We start from the raw sequence: 24,811 nt of genomic DNA, 5'->3' as shown, positions 1-24,811 counted from the left end.
AAAAAATATTATGAAGTTTAAAAATTTAAACATGTATGGTTTTTAAACAAACAAAAAAGGAATCTCCTAGATATCTTTAAAGTGTATTCATTCATAACACCAAGTGAAGTGTTCTTTTCCCTTTTTTCTCCTTTTCCTTCCTCCCCCAACAATCTCCTGCTGCTTCACCCAGTGTGGGTTTTTATTTTTGGTGGGGAGCAGGGAGTACTGGCTTAATTTGAGTTTTTATAAACAGCATTTGCTTGAAGTCATACGCAGTACTTACGTGATACCATAATCAAACCCTTCACCCTTGTCCTGAACCCTAAACCTTCACTTGCCTTACTCTGAGACCCCGGCCCCCCCATTGTGTGCCCACGCACACCCCTTCCCCCTGAGCCAACACCATTAGCACCCTCTCCCTGATGCTGTCTCTTCTGTGCCTCTGTCCTGGCACCAGGACCTGTGCTCTGAGAGCTTCACTGTGTGAGGGCACCCCAGTGGGCTTCTTTCAGCTTCAGGAATGCCAGTGCCTGGCCCCTAATTACCCTGCAGTGCTGGGAACCATACCTCAGAAAGGCCAAGTGGAGAGAGCTTGTACCTCTTCTCTCTTCGAGCCCTAACTAAAAATGAGGCGTACTACACTGTAGCAGGGCCTAGCCAGAGTCCTTCCCCTGGCCATAAGACCAAATTCATTTCCACAACTTTCAGTCTAAGCAGGTCCCTTTTTTGAGAATCTGCTGATTGCGTCTGGGAATCAGAAATGTGGGTTTATATTTCTACTGCTTATAGCACGTCAGGTTTTTTGTTTGGTTTTGTTTTCAACAAAATGTTTGGCCCCAGAAATTCAGGGACTTGGAGCTCAGTTGCCAAGAGCTTCCCAGCCGAGTGTCTGCACACAGCCCTCTCCTGGGAGCGAGCGCCTGGACTAAGCGCCTGCCCTGCTGGGCCCTGAGGGTGCGGTCAGCTCCCCAAGCTGGGATTGCAGTTGGTCTTGGTCATCCGCTCCTCTGCTGCATCTGGTAGGAATGTCTGTCACTGAAGAATAGCCATCTTCCCTGAGAGAGTGTGAGTGCTGAGCTGCAGGCGCTTGGACCTAAGAACAGGAAGTGGGGGATCCTGGGCCAGCTAATTCCCCCTGCCCTCTGACAGCCAGTCTAGAACTTAGGATTCCTCTCAAACTGCGGGTTGCCATGGCACCAGAATAACAGTGGGGAGGGAGGACATTCAGTGGTTCTTTACAAAGACTCAGGCGGTAGGGTACTCATAAAACTCACTCAAAGAAAATGCTCTACCCCTTGGGCCTCAGAGTAGCCTCACCAACAACGTGAACAGTTTAAAAGATACACTGTCTTGCTGGAGAACTGCTGTGTCTCTTCCTGGGTTTGGCCAGAACTTCAGTATTACATGACTAACAGGCATGTAAAATTAGATGTTACTAAGTAACAGGCCATTCTTGCTTCTCACCACCCCTGAGCAGGGCACAGGAGCCAGCCAGCTAGTAGTCACGGTGATGGGGACAGCCTCAAAGACCCATGACCACTTGGAAGAGAATGGTAGAGCTACCAAGGGTTTGCCCAAACCAGCTAGGACTTCCGTACCACTCCAGTGCTCAAAGAAGGGGACAGTCACATATACCACCCCACCCTACCCCAGCGATGAGTACTTGACTTTGGGTCCTGATAGCTGCTGTACTTGGGCCCCCAGATCACAAGTTCTTTTCAAGGGAAGTGGATCCACCAGCCTGATATGGCTTATGCCTCCCTTTGGCCCCAGGCATCACCAGGCAAACACGTTCTGACCCTCAGCCTAGCTTGCTTCTTTTTAGCATCCCGAGTGGCATTTGAGTCTTTCATTTGACATGGATTCAGTTTAGCCAGTGACTCCCTCTTCCCCTTTGTGCCCAGTGCACCTGGAGTGTCCACTGCCCTTCTTCTGTATCCCAAGGCTCACGTCTCTGTGACTTCCCAGCTGTCCTGTTATTTCCCACCTCATGCTTTTCTTTTCAGCTGAACCTTATTCACAGTGAAATCAGTAATTTAGCCGGCTTTGAGGTGGAGGCCATAATCAATCCTACCAATGCTGACATTGACCTTAAAGATGACCTAGGTAATTGGGGATGGGGTTTGGCACCATCAGCTGTCAGTTGAAAAGTTATGGAACCCAGAATTTAGGCTCTTCATCTTCTCAAACTTCAGATGGTCAAACCAAATTCCCAAAACCAAGATTAATGTTTGAGGGTAGACATTGAATGTCTTCTTACTTCAAGCCATTCCAAATGGGAATGATCTGATTATATTTTATTAAGCCCGATTGGCTGCTTTCCCCTTCATTATAAATATATTGCCATCTAAATTCTCTTCCATAATGATCACACTGACTGCTGGTTACTCGGGGGGGATTTTTTAAAACTGTGTTTTTTTTGTTTTTTCTTTTTGTTTTTTTAAGAACTGAAAAATCTCAGGTAACTACAAAATGATAGTTTCTCCATTTAAGCCTTAATTAGAAATGACAAAGCATGACAATACTTGAGAAGGGAGACAATTAAGCTGCATCAGTATACTATTAAGTTGTCTAATCCACCAGCAAATTGATTTCCCCCAAATTTACCACCTACTGTGACTTCGACTTCTTCTACAACTGAAAACAGTATATGACTGAGTGCCACCTTCATGAATTATTTGGCTCGTGTATGATATTAAAAAGAAGGGCAATATCTCTTTCTGAGTGAGTTTTTCCAGAGGAAAACTGCCCCAGAGCCATGGCATCTCCCTGCACAGGAGGGTGGACAGTTCAGGGCAAGCTGAGGGGTACCCCTCAGGTGTCCCACTCCGTGGCCTCACCTTTACGGAGAAGAACTGTCAGCTTAGGGCACAGTGAAGGCTCCTGTCTCCTTAGCTGTGAGCCTTGCAGGGGCAACAGGCTAGCAGGTGCCCACCAAGGCAGCCTTGTGCCTGATGCTGACTTAGGTATGACTTGTGTATCTTTAGTTCCCATCTTTGGCCACCTTTGTAAGATGGCAGATTTCCTTACCGGGAGAGATGCTCATGCCAGAGCCCAGGCCCGACCCACACAAACTGGGTACAGTAGTGGGCTGAAGACATGAGAACTGGGACTCAAAAATGCCCTGCTTGAACTTGTTTTCTAACTGCCTTAAACAGATACTTTCTTTTAAAAAATAAAAACAAAAAAACCCCCACAAGCTAGAAAAAACTAGGATCCTCTCTATCCATAGTATATTTTATATGTAAAATACATAAAAATGAGATTGATTAGAATAAGAGGTAGGCTGGAAAAATATTTTTACACATCGAGGGGGAAAAATAAAGGCATTCCTCTGCGCACACCTATACTGTTTTCTCAGTTTTCAAGAGATGTCCCTCGAAGGTAGACAAAATGATGAGCATCACGGGAATAAAAATCAAACCCTAAAAGATGACTACTGCCGGTAAAATGGAGAAACTTGTTGTTTTGGTTCGCCTGATAGTCCACGTTTTTTAAAAAACAGATGCCATGTTTTAGTAGCCTTCTCAGTGGGGTGCCGGTCTTATAGGTTTTTGCGAAGTGAAGTGGGGCATTCGTTGTTTTGTTATTTCTTTTAACCTTTGGAAATGATCTCATGTGTCTGTTTCTCTTTTTTTTGGACTTGTCATTCAAATGTTTAATTTAAACATGTCACATTTGATATTCCTCCTCCTCCTCCTCCTCCTCCTCCTCTCCTCACCCCCATCCACATGTGCGCACACTTCGTGGACTGATTGCCCTTTTGGCTCATATGTTGGAATCGACCAGGTAGGCCAGCCCTGCCATTGGGGCCTTAGTAAATGTGCCTGTGCGTGGGTCTCGGTCCAACACAGTTGATATACATTTGTTTACCTGTTATAGTTGCAAGTTGTACAGGCTGACATTGCCTCGATCGACAGTGATGCTGTCGTTCACCCGACAAACACTGACTTCTACACCGGTGGTGAAGTAGGTAATGCCTAGCTGGGTGCTGCCGAGTGTGTGTGTGCATGGTCAGTCAGCCGCCGCAGACAGCTTGATCCTTTGACAGCTATGCAGGGCTGCATTCATTTCACACTTCCAGCTGTCCTGACCTTCCCCAGGTCTCCTGTCCCCGGGTTGTGAATGTGAGAACTACAGCTAACTGTCAGCCAGGTTGCATCCTGCAGCTCACAAATGGGCACACTTCTGGTTTGGAAACTGGTTCAGCAACATTTCTTCACTGCTTCCTGAGGCACAGCTTTGTGGGAGACTGGGTTCACACGTGATTTGAGCTGCAAGCGGGATGCAGACAGATCGGCTGAGTGGCATCCAGGACCACTTCTGTGCCCCCCGTGGACCAGACACACAGGAATGCCTATGCATGGGTCTGTGTCAGAAGCACGCTCATTCCTGAGGATGGCCTTCAAGCCTTAGATGCACGTGGGGGGAATTTTAGAACACTCTCCCACTCTCGGGAGTCCTCAGGCCTTATGTGTATGAAAGCCACCTCATTCTGATGTGCTGTTCCTAGATCACTCTTGAGAAACACTCTCCTAGACCCAGAAAGCTCCTTCCTCTCCTCGGCAGCTGACACACGTGGTCAGTTGGCTTCTGGCACTGAGTAGCTGAGGGTGGGGTGAGGCAGAGAGAGCATGTGGCGTGCCAAGTACTGTGACTGCAGACCCACTGCACGGACATAGATAGTGCCCTGCTTTAAGAATGTGTTGAGGGGCTTTTATAATGAGGAGGCATCCAGGTGTGATGGCAAAAAAGTACAGGTTTGGAGCTAGGTAGAAGGATCCTGCATCCTAACCTTACCATTTACTGGCTATGGGGCCTGGGCAAGTCACGTAACTCCTCAATGCTTTGGTTTTCCCTATCTGTAAAATAATGGTGATGAAGAGAATTATGTTAAGTCATGTAACCAAAGCACCCTGCTTCATGCCTGGTTCATGATAGGTGCTTATTTGTAAAGGTCTTGCTCTCAGGTGCGTATATGATTTTTACAGTAGGTGTGCTGGTCCTGAGAGCAGCATTCTGAGTATAGATTCAAACACCAACTTCCAAAGAGAATGGATACATTTCTAGTAAGGGCAAAAGTGAAGTCATCTTGCAGAATGACGCTGTTGGGATTCACGTGAGTGTCCCAGACACTGGAAGTGCAACAGCTTAGCAATCTGTAGCTGTCCAGCTCTGTTCAGTGTCACTCACAAAGCCTGCTGTTCACAGTCTGCCCCAGCCACTTTGATTTGGGCTAATTGCTCTCCTGGGCATTTTGGATTTTGGACAAGGATAGAAAGACAAACTGGATGGAAAGTCAGGATTCGCCAAGCCTGCCAGGCCCAAATGAAATCAGGCTGTAGGCAATTAAAATAAACTCCCCTTTCCCAAGATTTTGGAGGAGTTTAAGAGCTCCTAAGTCAGGCAGCTTAAGAGAAAGATACTTCCTTTCTTAACCAAGTGAAAACTTGATGGGAGGGAAGTACTTATTTGGAGGAAACGAAATAAACGAACAGCTGAGGGCTTATCTTTCAGCCAGGAGTGACTAAGGCCTAGGTTCATCCTGCCATCCAGAACTTTGGGTGAGATGGAAATTGTGAAACTTGCTGGGCAAAAGAATCTCGCCCAGGCTCAGGGAGAGGAAGAAAGGGCCAGTCTGCTGCGGCTGTGAAAGTGTTTCCCCAGTATTAGCCACACCAGGAGGTGGAGCTGGAGGCTTTGAGGCTGGCGGGGGGCCAGATGGGGTAACATGCAGAGCCAACTGTCGTTCCCCCCCCCCCCGCCCCCAGAAGAGTCCAGTCCTTCCTAAACCATGAATGGAACCGGTCTCCTTGGAATAATGACAGTGCTAGTGCTTTTCTCTCTGACGTGCTTGCCCTTAACCCACTCATATGCACAGGTTAGGCATGAGTAGCCTTGGTGACATGTAAGTAACCCGGGTCCGAGAGCTCGGCCAAGGTTATATCGTACATCACTCATGGACACTGTCACAGCAGGTCCAGACAACCTGACTGGCCAAGGAGGAAAGATGGTGCCAGGACCAGAACCCAGGTCTTCCAAAGCCCACCTCAGTGCTTTTTCTCAGCGAACCATTCCAAACTAGTACTGAACCCAGATCTCTTGCAATACCAAAACAATGATCAACCAGATTCACACATGGTCTCAATTGGTTCCAGTTCCCACTTTGATGTGTGAGAGGGGAAAAGAGGAAGCGAGGATGTAATCACTCCACTTCTCACACTTGGTGTGAATCCCTGAGTCCCGAGACTGCTGGAAGAAGGAATGCGAGTGCAGGAATGCTTAGCCCCAGTGATTAACTTTTACCCATCGAAAGTTCTTTCTAACAGTGAAATAGACCACAGGCTGAGCCTGACGTTTGTCCAAGCCTAAATTTTCGCTTAGGCTGGTTTGAACACTGATACTTATGCCTGCTTTCTAAGCATGAAATAATGCTCTTGTTCTCATGGGAGTAACACATGTTTATGCTTGGGGGCAAATAAGCCAATTGCCTTATGATTAACCCTGAAGTTAAGCCTAAAAAGCAAGAGTCTTACATTCAGAGTGTTGACAATACAGTTGAAATGGGCCTGTTTCTTGTTAAAAAGTACACGTGTGTCTACATGAACATGTGCATACATATGTGTGTGTAGGAGTCAAGTCCTGACCGGGTTGATTGCCTGCAATCTAGGGTTCAATTTTTAAGTTTGGGAAATGCATTAAGTGTAATTTAACGTACAAATTTCACTTCTAATTAAAGCAAGATTTAATTATAAGTAAAAATTTTAAAGTAAACACTCTTCCTAAGATAAAACACCTTTAATTATAAATCAGCCCATTTTCTTAATATTTTTCTATTTCAGAAAGGAGTTGGTAGTATTAATACAACACTGATTTTACTTTACCTTCCAAATTTCTCATTTCTCCTAAAGAGTAGATAGGATAGAGAATGTGAACCTTGAAATAGTCCTGCCTGGAGCATGTTTGTATCCATCCTTCAGCTGGAGGATGGGTGAGGAGGGAAGGCCAGACCAGGTACAGCTGGGCAGCAGCATCTGGGATCCAGCGGATTCAGACTTCAGATACATTTTTCTCGGTTGCATGGATATTTCGGGTGAACCTGTAATTGGGCCTCATTCACCTGGGTTGTACCCTCAAACTCTCCACTTCCTGGTGGGTGGAGTTGAGCCACGAGGCCCAAGCCTGCTCCCTTAAGCCCATTTGGCCACTGTCTCTGATGCTGAACTTTGTCAGAAACACGCAGAGGCTGCCACCACTGCCGGTAAAAACCTCTGAAGCAGATGTGTTTTCCCTCTGGACACCTCTGCCATTTAAAGCCTACTTCACTGCTTTCCAAGACAGGTGAAGGCTTGTGGGCAGTCTGGGCTAATGAGGAGGGACGCTGGATCCCACCTTAGGGATCCCAAGTTAATCTCTGTCTGAAAGTCAGGCCTTCTCTTAGCCGAGAGCTCCTTGTGGGTGATGGCCTGCTGCTCACGTTCATTCAGGCCACCAGACTTCCTAGAGTGGGGTGGCTTATAGGCAGTGCCTGCCATTAGCCCTGTGCCGTCTTATCTGTGACAGTGCCCAGGCTGTCTGCTTTTCCCTCTAGGCACTTCCTGGGGTTAGGTCACCCCACCAGAACAACATGCAAATGAGGCAGGTTTCTCTGAGATAATCAGACCTGGTCATTCCAGGGTGAATCCAAAGAGAATCTGGGCTGGTGCATCCCAGTGCACCCTCACTGACCCATACCAGAATGTGCCAAGGGCACCTTGAATTTTCCAAGACAAATGGTGAATCTTAAGGGGAGTATTTTATCCTCTTGTGAGGAATGTACTTTAAAATGTGCACAACTGAGGAAGCAGAGCTTATGGAAGACTAAGACCCCATTCTGGCCAAACTTACAAGGACGATTTTGACTGCTGCTTGCTGTCCCACGTGAGACATTTAACCCACAGACCTTATAGGTGTTGGTAATCTTATTTGGGAACTTGGCTTTCATAGCAAGAATTGATTACTTACCAAGTACCCTAATTCAAGAAGAATTGCTCTCTGCCTCCATTTGATTTTTTTTTTTTTAATCTGGTCCTGAACACGTAGTCATCCTTCTTTAAGCGTACAAGTTCATCTTTAAGCTCTGTTTCTGATGTTGCTCTCCTTTACCTAAAACGATTCTGAATCATTTGTGTGATTAAGGAAATACTGTCTGAGGCCATTTTTTTTTTTTTTGTATTCACATATGACACCAAAGCTGCAAAATAGGAACTAAGCATGGTAATAATGCTGGCCCAAAGGTGGCCAAGTCTGAATGCTTTCTTCTGGGCCTGCCGCCAAGAGGAGAGCTAGCTGCTGATGGAAGCATGGTATGCTTCTTCTAAAACCTCCTTATTTGGGGCTTCTCCCCAGAGACAGAGAAGAAAAAATCCAGGGGGAGGCATCAGCCTTGGAAGCCGGCACCATCTGGTTTCTCACGCTGATGGAAAGCATGCAGGACCAGGCGTGCTTGCAGAGAACAGGCGTCTCCCATCTCACTCGCATCTCTGGCATGTCCAGGATCACCCCGAGTCACCCCCAGATAAGAGGCAGCAAAGATAGCTCGGTGACCAGCAATGCAGAGTGGTAACTGGCCGATGGTGAATCTCTTCAAAACTTCACTTTTCTGACTCAGCCAGGGCTTTGTTCCTGTCTTGCAGCTGTCTGGAAATTTAGCCAGTCAGATCATTTTTAGTATGTAATCACCTGACATGCTAAGTGTCTGTGTGTGCCCTGAGACGCAAGGATGGCAATCTGACCTCGCCCTGTCCTTGTCTAGGAAACACGCTGGAGAAGAAGGGTGGCAAGGAGTTTGTGGAAGCTGTTCTGGAACTCCGGAAAAAGAACGGGCCCTTGGAAGTAGCTGGAGGTGAGGTGGGGAGGCACTGTGCTGATCTGGGCGTGGTGCATGCTGCCTTAGGGAAACCGTTTTACAGGACGACTTAGAATTCAGAGGTGCATGGCTGTCTCCGAGACGGAGGCAGAAGAAAGCCTGTTAGACTTTTATCACATACAAATTGTCAGGGGAACTTAAGGGTTGTGGAAATTGCCTTTCCAAGTTTTTTCTTCATTACTTAAAATAGCTTGTAAGTGTTTGATGTCTAGCCCTCAAATTTTAAGCAGTTACAGAAGCCAAGTTGGGCAAATCTAAGAGCTGCGAAGAATAGATAGGGATACTGAGCCATCTGCAAAATTGCTGATGAGAGATGCAAATGAATCATTTTCATTCAGCCATCTGTGTTTTTCTTGGGAGAAATGTAAATATACAGCTCTCATTTGCCAATTACACCTTTCCTGATAAGAGGGGTAAGAAGATGGCTTGAAATGTGATGAGAGGAGAATTTACCACTAAGAACTAGAGGCAGGGCACTTCTCACTGATGCCAGCCTGGATTTGGGGATTTTAGGTGGACACAGGGTTTCCCGAGCACCTGGGAGTCTGAACAGTGGGTGAGGCTGGCTCACCCCACCAGCTCTGTGAGGACAGGCCACTCCCTTCCTCCCCTTTGGGCTCCAGTTTTCTCTTCTTACTAGATGGTTCCCAATTCTGTCTTTCAAATCCTGTTTGTTTTTAAAATGAATCTTAATATGGGCATCAACAGTTACTATGTGACAGCCACACAGCCTTCTCTGAGGGTACCCCAGGCCTTACCTCTCTTTCCCCAGGGACTATGCACGACCTCCCATCCTGGGCTAGTCATGGGTCCTGGTGGGGATAAGAGGGTGGCATTGCCTTTGACCTCTGCTCTGCCAGTTCTGTTTTGCCTGCCAAGGGCATGGCATGGCATTGCAGAGAGTTGGTGGGGGCACAATTACCGAGCTCTTCCAGGCAGTTCCCCCCTGGAGCCGCCCACACTGAACAGGGAGGACACACACAGCATAAACTACCCAGCCAGGGGCTCCTGGCCTTTCCTCAGCCCCTTACTGGCACCTCTCTGTGCCAGCCCAGGGTCCTTCCTGTTGGTACTCCAGTTAAAGCCCATTTGGTGACCCTCAGCAGGAGGTGTGATAAGAGGTGGCCCTGATGCTGCCACACACTGAACTTAGCTGGTGACACCGGAACCACAGCTGGTACAAACGCGTTAGACTTAGCACAGCTAAAGATATGTTTGCCCTTTTCAAAAACAAGAACACATTTCGTTCTTGATTTTAAGATCTATTTTAGAAAATGTTATAAAATATTTTTTAAGTATAAAGGAAATAATAAAACATATCCCTGTTCCGCTGTCCAAAGATAATCACTGCTAACACATTTCTTGTCTTTCTTTTGAACGCATAGTTTAGCAGTTACTTCTCACGTGGACATGCAGGTGAATTAAGCCCCCCAATCTCAAGCCCACAGTTCTTGAACCAGTCAGCAAGCAGAGCCAGGACTCAAATCCAAAGATAATCACTGCTAACACATTTCTTGTCTTTTGAACGCATAGTTTAGCAGTTAGTTACTTCTCACGTGGACATGCAGGTGAATTAAGCCCCCCAATCTCAAGCCCACAGTTCTTGAACCAGTCAGCAAGCAGAGCCAGGACTCAAAATCAGACTTGTGACTCTGGGATCAGAGCAGTTGCTACTGCAGCATGAGACACTTCCCATAAATCACTCTTCTCCAGGTTCGGCTAGCAACATACCATACCCATAAACAACCCAGACCCCTTGGAAAGCGCTGATGGTGTTCTTCACAAAGTGGGTTTAGAAAACACTTTTGGTCAAAAAAGTTTGGGTGTCTTGCTGGAGCAGTGGGTGGAGACGTTAGTGTGCTCCTGTATAGAAGTCTACCAGGCAGCACTCACCAGACCCATTGGTTCCAGAACCACCTTCTTTGCATTGCAACTTTTGGGACAGGAATCCTGGAACATGCTCTGGGAGACGTGGGCCGGCCTGTTATATATTTCCTGGTAGGAGCAGACCCAAGAAAGACCAGTGTCTTCAGATCTGACAAGAAGCAGAGAATGAGAACAAATCTGGAAAGGCAGGTCTGCTGTGGAGATCTGTAGTTGGAAAAAGGCTCCTCTTCTAGGAGAGGAAAATAGTTCCATCCTAAAAACACTGTTCAATTAATTCTGTCAAAACTAACAGGATCACTTAGGGAGAACAGGGCAGCAGACATGCTATTTGGGTTACTTTCCCAGGAGGTTTTTATTCCAAACTGTGTCTGAGAGATTTATAGATAGAGATACATCATAATTAAATGCACATGAATCCACTTGAGGAAAGGGCTGTTGGAGACCCCCCCGCAAAAGGCAATTAATTGGAGGCTACAAACATTCTGACACATTTGGTCAAGTTAGATGGTTAAGGTTCGGCCTTCTGGGAGGGTAGGGAGAGGGTTTACTGTGACCTTGGCTAAAGTTCCTGGTGGCCATGCGTCCTAACGCCAACTTTCCAGGGCTGGGGGTTGGCTTGGCCTTCCCCCGCCCCGCCACCGAGGGAAGCAACTGCAGGACAAGCAGTTTCCAGCTCGAGCTTCCGTGGGAATCACAAGGCAGCAGGCAGCTGCAGCCCTCCTGGACCAGGTGGTCGGGGGGCCCGGGAAGACGTGCTGGAGCTGGAGAGCCGGCCTGGGCTCGGCACCAAAGCGTGCGTGCTTTGCAGGGGGACCCAGCTCACTGCTTCTGTCTCGTCCCCTCCAGCCGCTGTCAGCGCAGGCCATGGCCTGCCTGCCAAGTTTGTGATCCACTGTAACAGTCCCGTCTGGGGTGCAGACAAGTGTGAGGAACTTCTGGAAAAGACAGTGAAGAACTGCTTGGCTCTGGCGGATGACAAGAAGCTGAAGTCCATCGCCTTTCCATCCATCGGCAGCGGCAGGTAAGGGCCCACGGCCTGTCCCCCTGCGTATGTGGCCCATGCTTGCAGGGAGCTCTGACTGTGCGCATGGTCGGCTGAGGCTACTTTCAAGCACTTGCCTTTGTTGAGGAGACCGGAAGCTCAAAATCGGGAAGAACATAGACATTAAGTAATTGTGAGGGACAGTTGAAGAGATGTAGGGAGACAGGAAGCCTGAGGAGAGAATCAGACTTGAGCCGTGACAGCAGATGTCATCACGGAAGGTGACCCTTGAAGGGGACACTAAGACCTTAGGTGGGTGGGGAGGCGTGAATGCAGGGATACTGAGCGGGAGAGCCCCTCCCAGGCCCACCCCATATAGCTGTGTTACAGTTCTGTCCCCGAACCCCAGCATCCTCTGGGCACAGCCCTCTGCCCCTTATCTTTGTATTCCCAAGCATCCTCCACCTCCCCCAAACCTGCGTACTCTCCCTGTGTCTCACTGCCCCGCTGATGAGGTGGATCTGAGTGGGCAGATACGTGAGAGTGAAATAGGGCTGGGCCTCTCCCACCTCCCAGCCCGGAAATCTCCCCCGGGACACTCACAGAGGTGTGGGGAGCAGCACAGCTGCCCCTAAGACAGACACACAACCCAGAGGGCCAGCACTGGAAGGGCGTAGTCCTTGAGCCGCTGATGAGGCAGGCAGGATTCAGCCACAACCCCCAACCACACCCGCTCCTGGGTGGTGCACCCCCAGATGCCAGCACACAGCCCATCAGGTCCTGCCTGTCATAGCAGCCCTAGGCTCGGGCCTGGCTAACCAGCTGTGTGATGGCATGCAAATTAACCCCCCCCTCTGAGTCAGCCCCCTACTCTGTACAATAGATGTGATCGTCCTCCCACGCAGCATCTCAGGACTGCTCGGAAATTAAAGGAGCTCTCCGAAGGGAGCATGCTTTGAGAACTCTCTGCCACGATGAAGATATGAGGGCTGCCTCTGAGGCTGTGTCTCACTGCCTGTCACATCTCCACGGTCCTCCCTACCAAGGGTCTGAGCAGCAAGCCTCTGGAAGGCTCGCCATCTGGATGGGGCACGGAAGCAAAGGGAAACTGACCTTCAGAGCTGCCACAGCCCCGGACTCTGTGTCATCCCTGGGGCTTCCCATGCAGATCGGGAGCCTTCCAGGGTCTCTGCCATCAGTCCCTCCCAGTACCCGAGGAAGGCGGGCTGTGCAGTGGCAACACAGGGCCCAGCACACTGATGTCCCGTGACACCGCAGGCTGCGCCGTCCTCCTGGGCGAGCCTGGGTCACAGTCCTCAGCACTGTTCTGTGTGAGTATAGAAGCTCTTCTCAAAGCACTTCTCTTCCAAACCCATGAGGAGGACAGAGAGTGGATTTTGCTGTTTTTATCTTGGGCAGGCCTTGTAATTCTGCTTCCCTGAACAGTGCCATCGCTGAGTGTCCCACACCCCAAGTGCCAGTGACAGAGCTAGTCCGGGGCGGAATTCCTGTCACATCTGCTCAAGCAGAGCTTAGTCGCTGTACCCAGAAGGGCTTGCTTACAGGCAGACAGGCACTGTGCCCCAGGGCTTCCTGTGGGCCACGGCAGTCACACGTGACTGGTGGACCCACCAGAGGACCTGATATGGGAAAAGATCTTCCTCTGGAGCCTCTGTCCCTGCCTGCCTCCATCTGGAACAGAAGGAGCATTCCTCTGCAGTCCCTCCTGGAGGTGAGCTATGGGCGCCGCACCTCCCCTCTCTTCCCCTCCTTGGCCTTGGCCCTGGCCCTGCAGTTCCGGGCAGCCGAGGCCTCCCAGACCAGGTGCTCCTTTGTGTGAGGGCTCCTCAGTCCTCTGCACTGACAGTGGGCTCTCTTCTGGGGCTTACTAGCACAAAGAAGCTGGTGTGGGGGGAGGGACCCTGAGCAGAGGACAGGTGAACACCCACACGACCCCTAGCCTCGCGTGCCCACGCTCACTCCGCCCTGTGCCGAGCTCTGCAGGGACATCCAGAGCTGACACGATTGTTGTTCTGGACTGCCATCTATGTTGCCCGTCACCATACATCTTCATTCTGCTCGCTTCTGCCAAAAGCATCTGTTGAGCGTCATTTTAAAAGTCAATACCATTTAAATGCCTGTTGAAAGCAAAGCTGACAGAGCTAGAGCATCTAACAGCTTTTTTCAGTCGGCTCTGAGAGCACTTGGCAAAGACGAGCATCCTTCATAAGCTGGTCAGCAAGCACCCAGCAGGTTGAACTTTCCCAGGAACTGTGGAGAGGTGTATAGGTGCCTGACTCAGTCCCAGAGTCAATTCAGGACCTTTTTTTTTTTTTTTTTTTTTTTACAAAGTGCTTTTGGATCTGAGCATAATTAGCTAACTTCCTGCTTCTCCCACCTTCCCAGCCCCCCACCTCCCATGGAAGTTCTATTCTTCAGCGTGCGCTGCTGTGTGACCTTTGGTAAATGAATCACCCTCTCTGTCCCTGGCCTGCCTTATCAGCTAGTGAGGCTAAGGGACTGCCCTTCCTCACAGACGGTTCTGAGGCTCAGTTAATTAGTGTTTCGGATGCACTTTGATCTACTCTGATGAAAGGTACTTCTGAGGAGAGAAGCAATAGGAGCCTTTATTGGGGGTAATAATTTCATGCTTTTTCATATGACTAGTGGGAAATTTTTAATTGAAGCGTAAAAGTCATGCCCATAAAAGAGCATCTGTTACTACAAACTTATTTACATTTTTCACGGAGTAAAAAAAGTTTTAAAAAATAATCAGTTGAAAGCTTTTAAGAGGGCGGAATGCCAAAGTCAAGCACATGTGCATAGCCACCCAGCCCCACATCTGTCGGGCAGACCTTGCCCCACAGAGCCATGTAAACAGCTGCCCTCTCTTTCATGAGCAAAGAATGGGATTACACCAGAGCTGGCCAGTAAATCACAGTGGGGTTTAGGAGGGGAAATAAAACAGCTTGTTTGTGGCATCCAGTGTCTCTGGCATAAAAGTCATGTTGGAATTAAAACAATATAAATGCAAAACATGTTGGTAAAGAGCTGTGGGATCACTTTCTCTCAGCTGAGGCCCGGCATCTTGGGCATGTGGACGACGACCACAGCCCTACACTCCCTTCCTCCAGCCCATCGGCCCCCAAGATTGGGGGCCAATCTTAAAGCCCACTGGAGGCAAGTGAGACCCGGGGTGTAACCCTGGCCTCGGGAAACCACCTCTGGCATCCGGACCTCCTGTCCTTGGGCATTCTGGTCACAATATTGATGGGTACCCCACTCCCTCCGCTGTGTTTGACATTAGGGGATGACCCCTCTCCGGAGGGGCAGTACTTGGGGAATAGCTAGTTTGGGGCTTTGATTAAACTCTCCTTAGATTTATGAGCCTAAAAGGAAAGCCAGTTTGTTTTCTTGAAGCTACCACTTGTGGGTATTCATTGAGTCCCAGGCACTGTGCTAAACCCTTCATCTGCAGTATCTCACAGCAACCCTGCAAAGTGAGCAGCACTATTAATTCCACTCAAAGGCAAAGAAACAGAAGCTTAGAGGGGTCAAGTCACTCACCAAAGGTCACACAGCGTGTACTTGTACTTGGTAGAGCCAGAATTTGGTCGGAGGTCCTTGGCCTCAGTGCTCTCGGTATTAGGCACATGGAACCCCTGCCTCCTGTCCCCTTTGGTCAACAGACCCACCTCCGAGCATCCTGCCAGAGGATCACCCCACTGCCTCTGCACTCTCTGTGTGAGTGGATTCTAGAGAACCTTGGAAACGCCTCTTGGAATTCCCTGACCTGCCCAGGCAGAGCCGTCAGCCTCCCTACCCCCTCGGTGTGGGCCTCAGAAGACAAATATAAAGGATAGAGACAAACTGAATTGGGGAGAATTACTTATTAACCCAAAACATGTGAGCCCTGGAGTGAGAGAAGGTAAGAGGCCTCTGTTGGGTTGTGCTGCCCTGGCCTCTCTCTAGCTTTGGAGGCATTGGGCCCATCACCATCCCCTTCTGAATTTTAGCTTCACCTTCTTATAACCCACTGCTCTCAGCTCAGGACCTTGATGGCCTGCCCTTTACCTGTGGATGGAGTAGTCTCTGGCTGGGCAGTTACTCAAAGCCAGACAGAGCACAGGAAGGCCCAGGAGCACAGTGTGAGGGAAACCTAATCCCAGCAGAGGAGGGTCCACATGGGGTGACAGACATTTTGCCCACGTCACCCAGGCTGCCAAGACGCCCTGCCCTATCCAGCTCCAAAACAACCAAGACAATTAGACAGGTGCCCTGGTCCAGCAAAAAAAAAAAAAAAAAAGCAGAGTCCATCTAGAATCTACTTGAATTCCTATTTAGCCTTCAGGGTCAGGCTCCTAGTCTTTCTCCTCCAGAAAATCCATCTGGGCTTTCCAACCCCCAGGACACAGCCTCTCCTCACAGCAATCTCTGGGTCCCTGATCAGCCTGCTCAGCACAGCCCCTGGCCTGGAGTCCTTTGTGTCTGCCCTGCCCCACCCTGGAGGCTGAGCTCACCAGGAGCAGGGACGCTTGGCAATGCCCTATGCGAGGAGGGGCTCAGCACAGCTGGAGGGAGTAAATCCTCTTCTGTGTTGTGGCCCTGTGAACCCACGTCTCTGCCATCAGATGGGACAGTGGACAAGCAACCAATGTGTACAGCCCCCGGCCATCACTGAGCAGGTGACCCAGGAGGGCACCAGGCAGAGGTAGCCCATGGGGTCCCCTTGCAACAGGCAGGGAAACTGAGGTCTAAGACACTTGGGAAAGGCTGTTGCAGACACAGCTGGAGCGACTTCAGGGGGAAGCTCAGACACCTTCTTAGTCTGGTCAAGGCAATAAAAAAGGTCGAAGTCTAAGATAAAACTCCATGTGGGGTGGGAAGCGCTTGGCCACAGAGGCACTGAAGACATTTGGCATGAGCACAGCTGGCAGGGTCAGGAGCCGAATGGGAATAGGAGGGGCACCCATCTTTCAGGGGGAGCAGCGTCTGCATCGCCACCACTGTCGTCACTGCCATCACCGAGCAGTGCCTATTTTCCAGTGGAGGAAACTAATGCCAAGAGAGGTGAGCACCTGCTCCCGAGGGCTGCTAAGATTGAAACTGGGATCTGACTGGAGTGCAGAAGCCCTTATCTGCCCTTGCTCTAATTCCCCTTGAGGAGGTGCCATCTGGTCTCATCCAGAAGGCAGACACAGTACAGCGGTAGAACAGAGTGACTGTCACAGAAGCAGTAAGCCTGAGATGGGGAGGAAGGCACAAAGACCTGGCCAAGCAGGGACGGCCGTTCAGAAGGGCTGTGGTTATTCAACAAAAGAACCCAGCCAGCCAGGAAGCCACAAGATGAGTGAGATGCATAGGCAAGCATCTCTCCTCAAGCTGGTCAGTTCTGCACCAGGGGACCCCGACGGAGCCCCTGCCACACCGCAGCGTGCCAGCAGTCCTGGCCCACGGCCCTCCGAGAGAACTGGACATCGCAGACCCGGGCAGCAGCCCTCTGGGGGCCTGATGCTGACTTTGTCAGCACAGGGAAGCAGCAAAGATAGCAGCAGTCACCCAGTCCCAGCTATCATGGGATGTGGGGTTAGGAAGGCCATTTTCCACTGTGTGGGCCTTTAGAAAAGACCCTTCTAGACTACCCGCTTTAGAGATGACACTGTTGATTGAGGGCTCTCTGTACAGTATTTTGTTCGATGCACACAGCCTCCCCAGGTAATAAATACTTGATTACCTACCCCATTTCACCAGGTGGGGAAACAAGGCACAGAGACAGGGCCCAGACTCAAATCCCATGTGGCTCCAGGCCACTGTGTGTGCCACAGCTGCCCCTGTTTTGAGGGTGCAGGGCCTCTGCATGTAGAGCACGCTTGTGAAAGCATCCACTCCTACATTCCATTTTATTACAAATACTTCTAACTGTGCCTACTAGAAAACATTTTTGGGACCCACCTGGAAACGTCAGGAAAGCCATCACCTCTTCCATTCCTTCCTGGCAAGTTTGTGTGGTCCAGAGTGGCCATAGTCCCATGGCGGGGTCTCTTCTTTAGGCTGTGAGTGCCTCAGACAGAGGGATGGGTTTGTCAACAAGAGGTTTTCCTGGAAACAAATCATATTCACAGTTCACCCAACAGCAACCTTGAAGGACAGGGCCAGACCAGCCCAAGCTCCCTTAACAGTAGGGCATCCAGGCGTGGGCTGCAGGTCTGTGACCTTTGATCCCGACCTTTCTTCCCAGTGCAGGTTCTTAACCTTTGGGCCCACCCTGAGTGCATGTAGAACAGTGATTCTCAAAGCATGGTCCCTAGGCTCACCTCATCTGATTTCCTGGGCGGACCCTGGCAGCCTGCGTTTTGGCCGGCCCTCCGTAATCCTGACAGAGGCTAATGTTGAGAACTGTTGATGTAGAGGAACAGGAACAGATGTCCCTTCGGTCAGAGTCACACATCCCTTTTCAGGGGTCCAAGGCAGAGGAATAGAAAGCTGTGGGAGAAGGTCTGTGTCAGAAAGCGCTGGGCACAGGCGGAGTGACCGGCCTGCTGCGGGTGCTCCAGGGAGGCCCTGCGGCCACACCCTGTGTCTCTGCACCGCACCACATCTCCCCTAGCTCGGGCAGAGCGGCCACAGGGTGGCATAAGGGCAGCTAACGAAGCCCTGGCCAGGGTCTGCTCAGGCTGGGCAAACACCAGAGGAGATGGGCTGTGACCATCAGGCCACACAACAGACAGCTTGCTCTTCGGGGACGTTCCACAGGCCCTCACCTCGGCCCAGCTCACCTGTGCAGGTGCAAGGCAGAGACGTGCAGGAGGGCACCCTTTAGTGGGGGAGTCTGGCGCTGGTGGAGCGTGGTCTCGGGCTTCCAGTGCAGAGGCAACTCCTCGCAGTTCTCTCAGCCCCCGCCTAGCCAGGTCATGCCCACAGGCCGAGCTCTGCCTGGGTCAGCGGGCCCTCGGAGTCCCTGGCCTGAGCGCAGGCTGCTTCCAGTGGCGGGCCGGGCCCCGCTGTCCTGCCGTAGCCTCGCAGCCCTGCCCACTCCCGGCTGTCTGCCCAGGGGATGCCGCCGCCTCAGGCTTTCCTCACCAGGACCGAAACGAGTCCTTAGGGCAGCTCCTGTATTTACAGCAGGAGAATAAACACTTGGTCTTTGTGAGATGTTTAAAATGGGCCCTCATTCGGGTGACCCTGTGCCTGCGCTCCGCCATGGCTGGCCTGGCCCCTGCCTCAGGAGTAGGGTTGCTCGGAGGAAGGGTGGCCCCTATAAGAGTGCGAGCTGGGTGCCCCACGGCACACTCACGGGAGAGATGCCCTCAAAGCAGAAGGTCGGGTTCACTCCATCCAGCGCGTATCTTGTTCCGGACAGTGTAGCCTTTGTGCTCCTTGACTCCTGTGAAAATACTCAAGGCAGCCGAGCCAGGTGTTGTGAGGACAGCTTCTTCCCAGACTGAGCCTGCAGGCCCCAAGTGGGGATGCGTGCGAGGGGTGTCACCTGCCATGCGGGGTCCCCACCCTCCCCACTTCCAGCACAGCCCCTCTTCCCACCACCCTCCATCCCAGCCCGCCTTTTGGTCACCCCAGCTCTGCTGGTGGACGGAGCCCCAGGGTCTCCTCAGGAGGAAGCCGCCTGTCTGGCAGCCCTGTCCTGGCCGGAACGCCCCTGCAGCTCTCTCTCAGACTCCGACCCGGGTCTGGTTCGCAGGCTCATGTGTGCTGGCTGCCAGGCAGGAGTGCCTTGTGCCTGGGAGTAGGGGAGGCACCTGCACGTGAGGGGCCCCGACTCTAGGTCACACCCTACTACTGCCTGCAGGCTCCTCTGCACAGGCTGGGAACGGGCCTGGGGTGACACCATTGTCCTCTAAAAAGGAACTTCACTTCTAAAGCATCCACGAGTTGCTAGGGGTCCATTGTCAAGCTGGGTGAAGCCCTGTTTGATCAAAAACAAGAATGGTTTTCTCCTTGGCTCTGAAAGGCTCTGAAAAGCCCTGAGTGCTGACAATAGAATAAGTGTGACCCTCCAAAAGAAGCCGCTGAGGTGGTCCACAATTCATGGCACTTAGCGAGTGAGCCTAGGAGAAATCCCGCACCTGACACATTTGAAAACCTCTCACCTGGCAGCAGGGACCCCATCCGAAGGAAAGCCCTGGCCGAAACTGGCAGGTTGACCCAGCACTTCGGACGCCACTGGACCCGCAGACTCAGGGCACACTGAAGACTAGATCTGCTTAGGAGCAAAGAAACCCCCATGGAGACCAGCCCCTCACTCTCACCCTCAGTATCCTGGACTGTAAACCGGGGTCAGTAGGGATTTGAATCCAGGGCCACTGGCTCCCAAGTCCACGTTATTTCCCCCCAGACTAGGCAAGTTGACACATTCCTGCCATGCTCCTCCTGGGTCCTCCTGCACCTGCAGCGTTGACCAGGAACAACCCCAGCACACACAGAGCAAGGAGCGCCCGTCCTTCTAGTCCTGCTTTCAGATTCTTGCCTGAGTTCTGAGCCCCTGCCTCCAGAATCGCCACGTGACGTTTACTTTAAATGGAATTGTATGGGAATTCACACCAGTTTGGCTTGGAGACTGGGATGCTGTCCCTTGAGATGAAGAGCCTACTTGTCCCAGGGTCGTTCCCTGCACGCAGCTCCCCGAGGCCTGGGCCTATGGAGTGTCCAAGCTGGTGTGTGCCGGGAGGTGGATTCCTGCTGCCCATGAAATCTGAAGGCCAGTGTGAAGGATGTAACCCTCTACTTCCATGGATGGAGGCTCGTGCTTCCTGGAGAAGCTCCAGCCTCCAGCCATCCCTGAGGCTGAGGCCCCCAGGGGGCCTTTGGGAGCCTGGGCTGTCTCTCAAGCCCCATGCTAGTCCCCGTGATGTTGGGAAGAGAACCGTAGGCGCTCACACTGCCTGCGGGAGACTACACTCAGCCCACACGCCGCCAAACACAGATTCTGTCGCCTTGCTGGCATGCTGCCTCTCAGAGCACAGCACGTTCTCCTGCGGGTCATAGTTCTCTGTCTACTCATTCTTCCCCTGTCTGGTGGCACTGGGCTGTCTCACGCCTGTGTACAAGCAGCCAGAGGTCGAGTACCACTTGTGGACCCTGACCCAACATGAGGTCACTGCAGCACAGAGGGCCTCGAGGGGCTCCCGGAGGGAGGAGGTGGCCGGGGAGGGGGGCCTGTGGCCGCCATGGCCCCCTAGTTGCTGAGCCGTCGTTCTCTCTCCTGCAGGAATGGCTTTCCGAAGCAGACGGCAGCTCAGCTGATCCTGAAGGCCATCTCCAGTTACTTCGTGTCAACAATGTCCTCTTCCATCAAAACGGTGTATTTTGTGCTTTTTGACAGCGAGAGTATAGGCATCTACGTGCAGGAAATGGCCAAGCTGGACGCCAACTAGGCTGAGGAACTGCAGAACCAGCCCGCACCGTGCCCCCGCCTCCAATTTGAAAGAAAGAAAAGAAGAAAAAAAAAGATTCCCTCCACTCCTAGTAGGAGGCGGGAACCCTTTCAGTTTTTTCAGTTTTGCTCATCTAGGGAAAATAAGGTTTTGGTTTCCAGTTTAATTGTTTTTGACCTTCTAAAATGTTTTTACGTTAGCACTGATAGTTGACATTACTGTTGTTAAGCACTGTGTTCCAGACCGTGTCTGACTTTAGTGTAACCTAGGAGATTTTATAGTTTTATTTTAATGAAATCCTGCTTGACGCAGAGCAGCGGGGAGAGCAGTGTCTTCTACGTGGGGCAGAGTCCAGGAAGCCCGTTTTGTAACCGTGTGTTGTGGTGCTTTATTGTACACCCAGTGGCATTCTTTTTACTATAATGTTCCTTTTTTTCCCCCTCAAGAAGAAAAATCATGAATTTGCAGCAGACTTAATTTTTGTTTACTTTTTGTCTTAATGATGGATTTGAAAATGAAAGATTTAAAAGGCAGAACAGAATCTGTTGTCCTTAATTATATTTGCAATTTGGAATTCGTGTGAATTGATTTAGTAAAATGTAAAACTGTTGTGACTGGTGTGTTCCAAGTTATTGTGCCCTTGAGTCCTAAGTCGGTTTCTCTCGTCACAGGATAGGGCACCTTGGGTGGGGCAGCCCACCCCCAGGAAGCACCACAGTGGCCATTGCACCCCTGGGGTGGGGAGAGCATCTTCAGGCCCTGATCCCCATTTCATGGATGAGGAAGCAGATGTACCAAAAGCCATGTGGGTGGCAAGTGGGCGGCTGGTACTCCAGCCCAGATCTCTAGCCCAGCTCTCTCCTGCTATCTGCCCCCTCCCAACGATCTCTCTGGCTCATGGCTGGACCCAGAGCTCCTGGGCCACTTGCCAGATGGAGCTACAGAAGCCTTGAGCCCTCTGCTGGGGCTTTGTTGGGCCTATTGTTCCTACAGGATGAGGCCCCTGTTGCCAGGAGTTTTCCAAAGGCAAGGTGCCACCACCAAGGCCCCTAAGACATGCTGTCACCTTTACATGCCTTCTTGCAGCTGTGGGTGTTTAGGGATGATCCCAGCTGCACCAGAGTAGCTTAACTCTGGTTACCTAAACTTGTTAGCAAGGATTTCCCTGGTGGTGCAGCGGTTAAGAATCCGCCTGCCAACGCAGGGGACAGGGGTTCGATCCCTGGTCCGGGAAGATCTCACATGCCGTGGAGCAACTAAGCCCGTGTGCCACAACTACTGAGCCTGCGCTCTAGAGCCCGTGAACTACAACTACTGAGCCCGTGTGCCACAACTACCGAAGCCCACGTGCCCTAGAGCCCGTGCTCCACAACAAGAGAAGCCACCACAATGAGAAATGCACGCACCGCAACGAAGAGTAGCCCGCTTGCTGCAACTAGAGAAACCCCGCGTGGCAACAAAGACCCAACGCAGCCAAAAATAGACAAAAATTAAACTTGTTAGCAAGAACACAGACAGACAGTATTTGCTTTAGAAGGTACTTTCACCTTAATCTAAATTTGCCTAAAATGCACAGAAGACTGCGCTTGTCGCTTTAAAAAGAAACATGCCTGATTCTAAAGCAGACTTTACCCAGGAGGAAATACGCAGCACACTGCACATCATGGATGAATGTAAAGGATCGTTTTTCCTTTCCAAACTGTGCTTAATGAAATCAAAATAGAATTACTAAGCCATCACACAACCAATCTTTTCAGTTGAAAAGCAACTACTTTCTCACTCAAACCTGAAAGATTTTTCAAATTTTTTCTAAACGTAAGGTGTTATTAAAACTTTTACATTTTTTCCCCAAGATCTTTACTGGGTATAGATGACATATTCCTACTTATTGATTAGATTTTGGCAAAAAGAGAAAGTTTATCATTGTCTTTTCAAGAAGATGCATCTTGGGATTAACATATACACACTACTATATATAAAATAGGTAATCAAAAAGGACCTCCTGTATAGAACAGGGAACTATACTCAGTATTCTCTAATAATCTAAATGGGAAAAGAATCTGAAAAAGAATAGATACGTGTATATGTATAACTGAATCACTTTGCTGTACACCTGAACATTGTAAGCCAACTATATACTCCAATATGAAAATAAAAACAAAAACAATGAGAAGAAAAGGAAGATGCATCTTAAAAATATCACTCCATAAATAATATCTGCCTGGCAGACATAAATAAACTGTCTGCCTGGACAAACCATACCGAGTAGCTATTCACCCAAGGGCGTTGTTTCTGCAGGTGGAGTCTGCAGCATGTAGGGTGATGAGAAGTACACTGTGGTTACTGTGAGTTCGTGATACTGATTATTTATTGTGTGCCTGGCACTGTGTTGAGTCTCTTGTGGGTACCATTCATTCTGTCCTGTGATAACCCGGTATGGTAGGGTCCTTTTGTTAGAGCCATTTTACAGGTGAGAACACCGAGGCTGCCAGAGATTGAGTAACTTGTGATCACACTGCTAATGTGACAACCAGATTCAAATACAGAAATGCCGACCACCGTGATAGGGCCCCAGACAGCACACTCTAATCAGCAACAAAGAGAGTCCATTTGGCCTTGGTGCCATTTCCAACTCAGAAACCGAAACACAGACGGAACGGAGGTTTAAATGGCTTCTAGGTAAATGGCGTTCATTTCCTTCACTCTGGAGAAGGAACACCTTAGAAGCCAATCCTGTGTTTAGTGGAGATTGTCCACTAGATGTCGCTAAAAGGATTGGGAAGTCAAGAGAGGAAAGGGCAGCAGGTTTCTGCTCTTCCTTGAGTTTGCACAAAAGAATAGATTGCATTTGTCAGGATTTGCGTGAATTATTTACCATAATCAGCTAAATGTTGTTAAACTTTCAATAATCCAGAGTGCGCTGTGCCCCTGAGATGTGGGCTCACTGAAGAAATTGTTTCCAATGAAACTGAGGGAAAGGGAGCCAACCCCTGGCCTGGGAGCCCCACCATCTCTAAACCACCCAGTCTGTTTTTAAAACTGGGATCAAAAATTGGTCTCTGATGTCAGCCTCATGTTTTCAGGGAAGAAAGAAAACAGCTCATTACTTTAAAAAAAAAAAAAAAGGTATAACTGCAAGGAACCACTTGAAATATACACATACCTCAAATGAAGACAAGTTTGCAGTTAGTAACATTTACCAGAAGTGAAATTATTCTGTGAAGGGGGAAAACTGCAGGTTCTGGAGAGGTAACGGCTGTCCCGCCCTCCCCTTTGCCTTGAGCTGTGTCAGAGGCAGGCTTGCAGTGAGGGCTGTGGAGCGGAGGCACTCTTCCGGGGCCGCGCAGCCTGCAATGCAGCCTGTGATGGTGGCAGCGGCAGAAACACCCCTTCCCGCATATTTCTGAGGATCAATCTTTGCCCTCAGCAACTGGGCTCTGCCCTGAAAAATCCAGACGATTTCGTCAGCGTGCCTCATGAGCTCCCTTAAATGACATCTGAGATCAAACACAGCGCCATGGCTCCAACTGGGACCACACTGACAATAATAACTACTGTGTGTCTGTGTGTGTGTGTGCGTGTGTGTGCGCGGCGTCTGTGTGCACACAGGCGCATGCGTACGTGTACACAGGTACTCTACATCCATCATTTCATCTACTTCTT

General features: G+C 50.2%; 1 protein-coding gene across 4 annotated transcripts in view; it reads left to right on the top strand.

Moving 5' to 3' along the window:
* Positions 1-21,758, top strand: part of MACROH2A1 (macroH2A.1 histone) — an 80,143-nt gene extending 58,385 nt beyond the window's left edge. For 2 of the 4 annotated variants that reach the window (XM_024125231.2, XM_024125225.3), the window contains exons 6-9: positions 1,989-2,088; positions 8,777-8,866; positions 11,624-11,798; positions 20,983-21,758. In XM_024125231.2, coding sequence (XP_023980999.1) covers positions 1,989-2,088; positions 8,777-8,866; positions 11,624-11,798; positions 20,983-21,148 — 531 coding nt within the window. In that variant the 3' untranslated portion in view covers positions 21,149-21,758. Of the gene's footprint in view, positions 1-1,988; positions 2,089-3,864; positions 3,956-8,776; positions 8,867-11,623; positions 11,799-20,982 lie in introns of all 4 variants that reach the window. The other 2 variants (XM_024125247.2, XM_024125241.1) reach the window with 1 other exon arrangement.
* The last annotated feature ends 3,053 nt before the right edge of the window (positions 21,759-24,811 follow it).

The sequence above is a fragment of the Physeter macrocephalus genome, chromosome 8, assembly GCF_002837175.3.
Source record: "Physeter macrocephalus isolate SW-GA chromosome 8, ASM283717v5, whole genome shotgun sequence".
Classification (NCBI taxonomy): domain Eukaryota; kingdom Metazoa; phylum Chordata; class Mammalia; order Artiodactyla; family Physeteridae; genus Physeter; species Physeter macrocephalus.
Note: the sequence above shows the minus strand (reverse complement) of the source record. Positions and strands in the feature narration are given on the sequence as shown.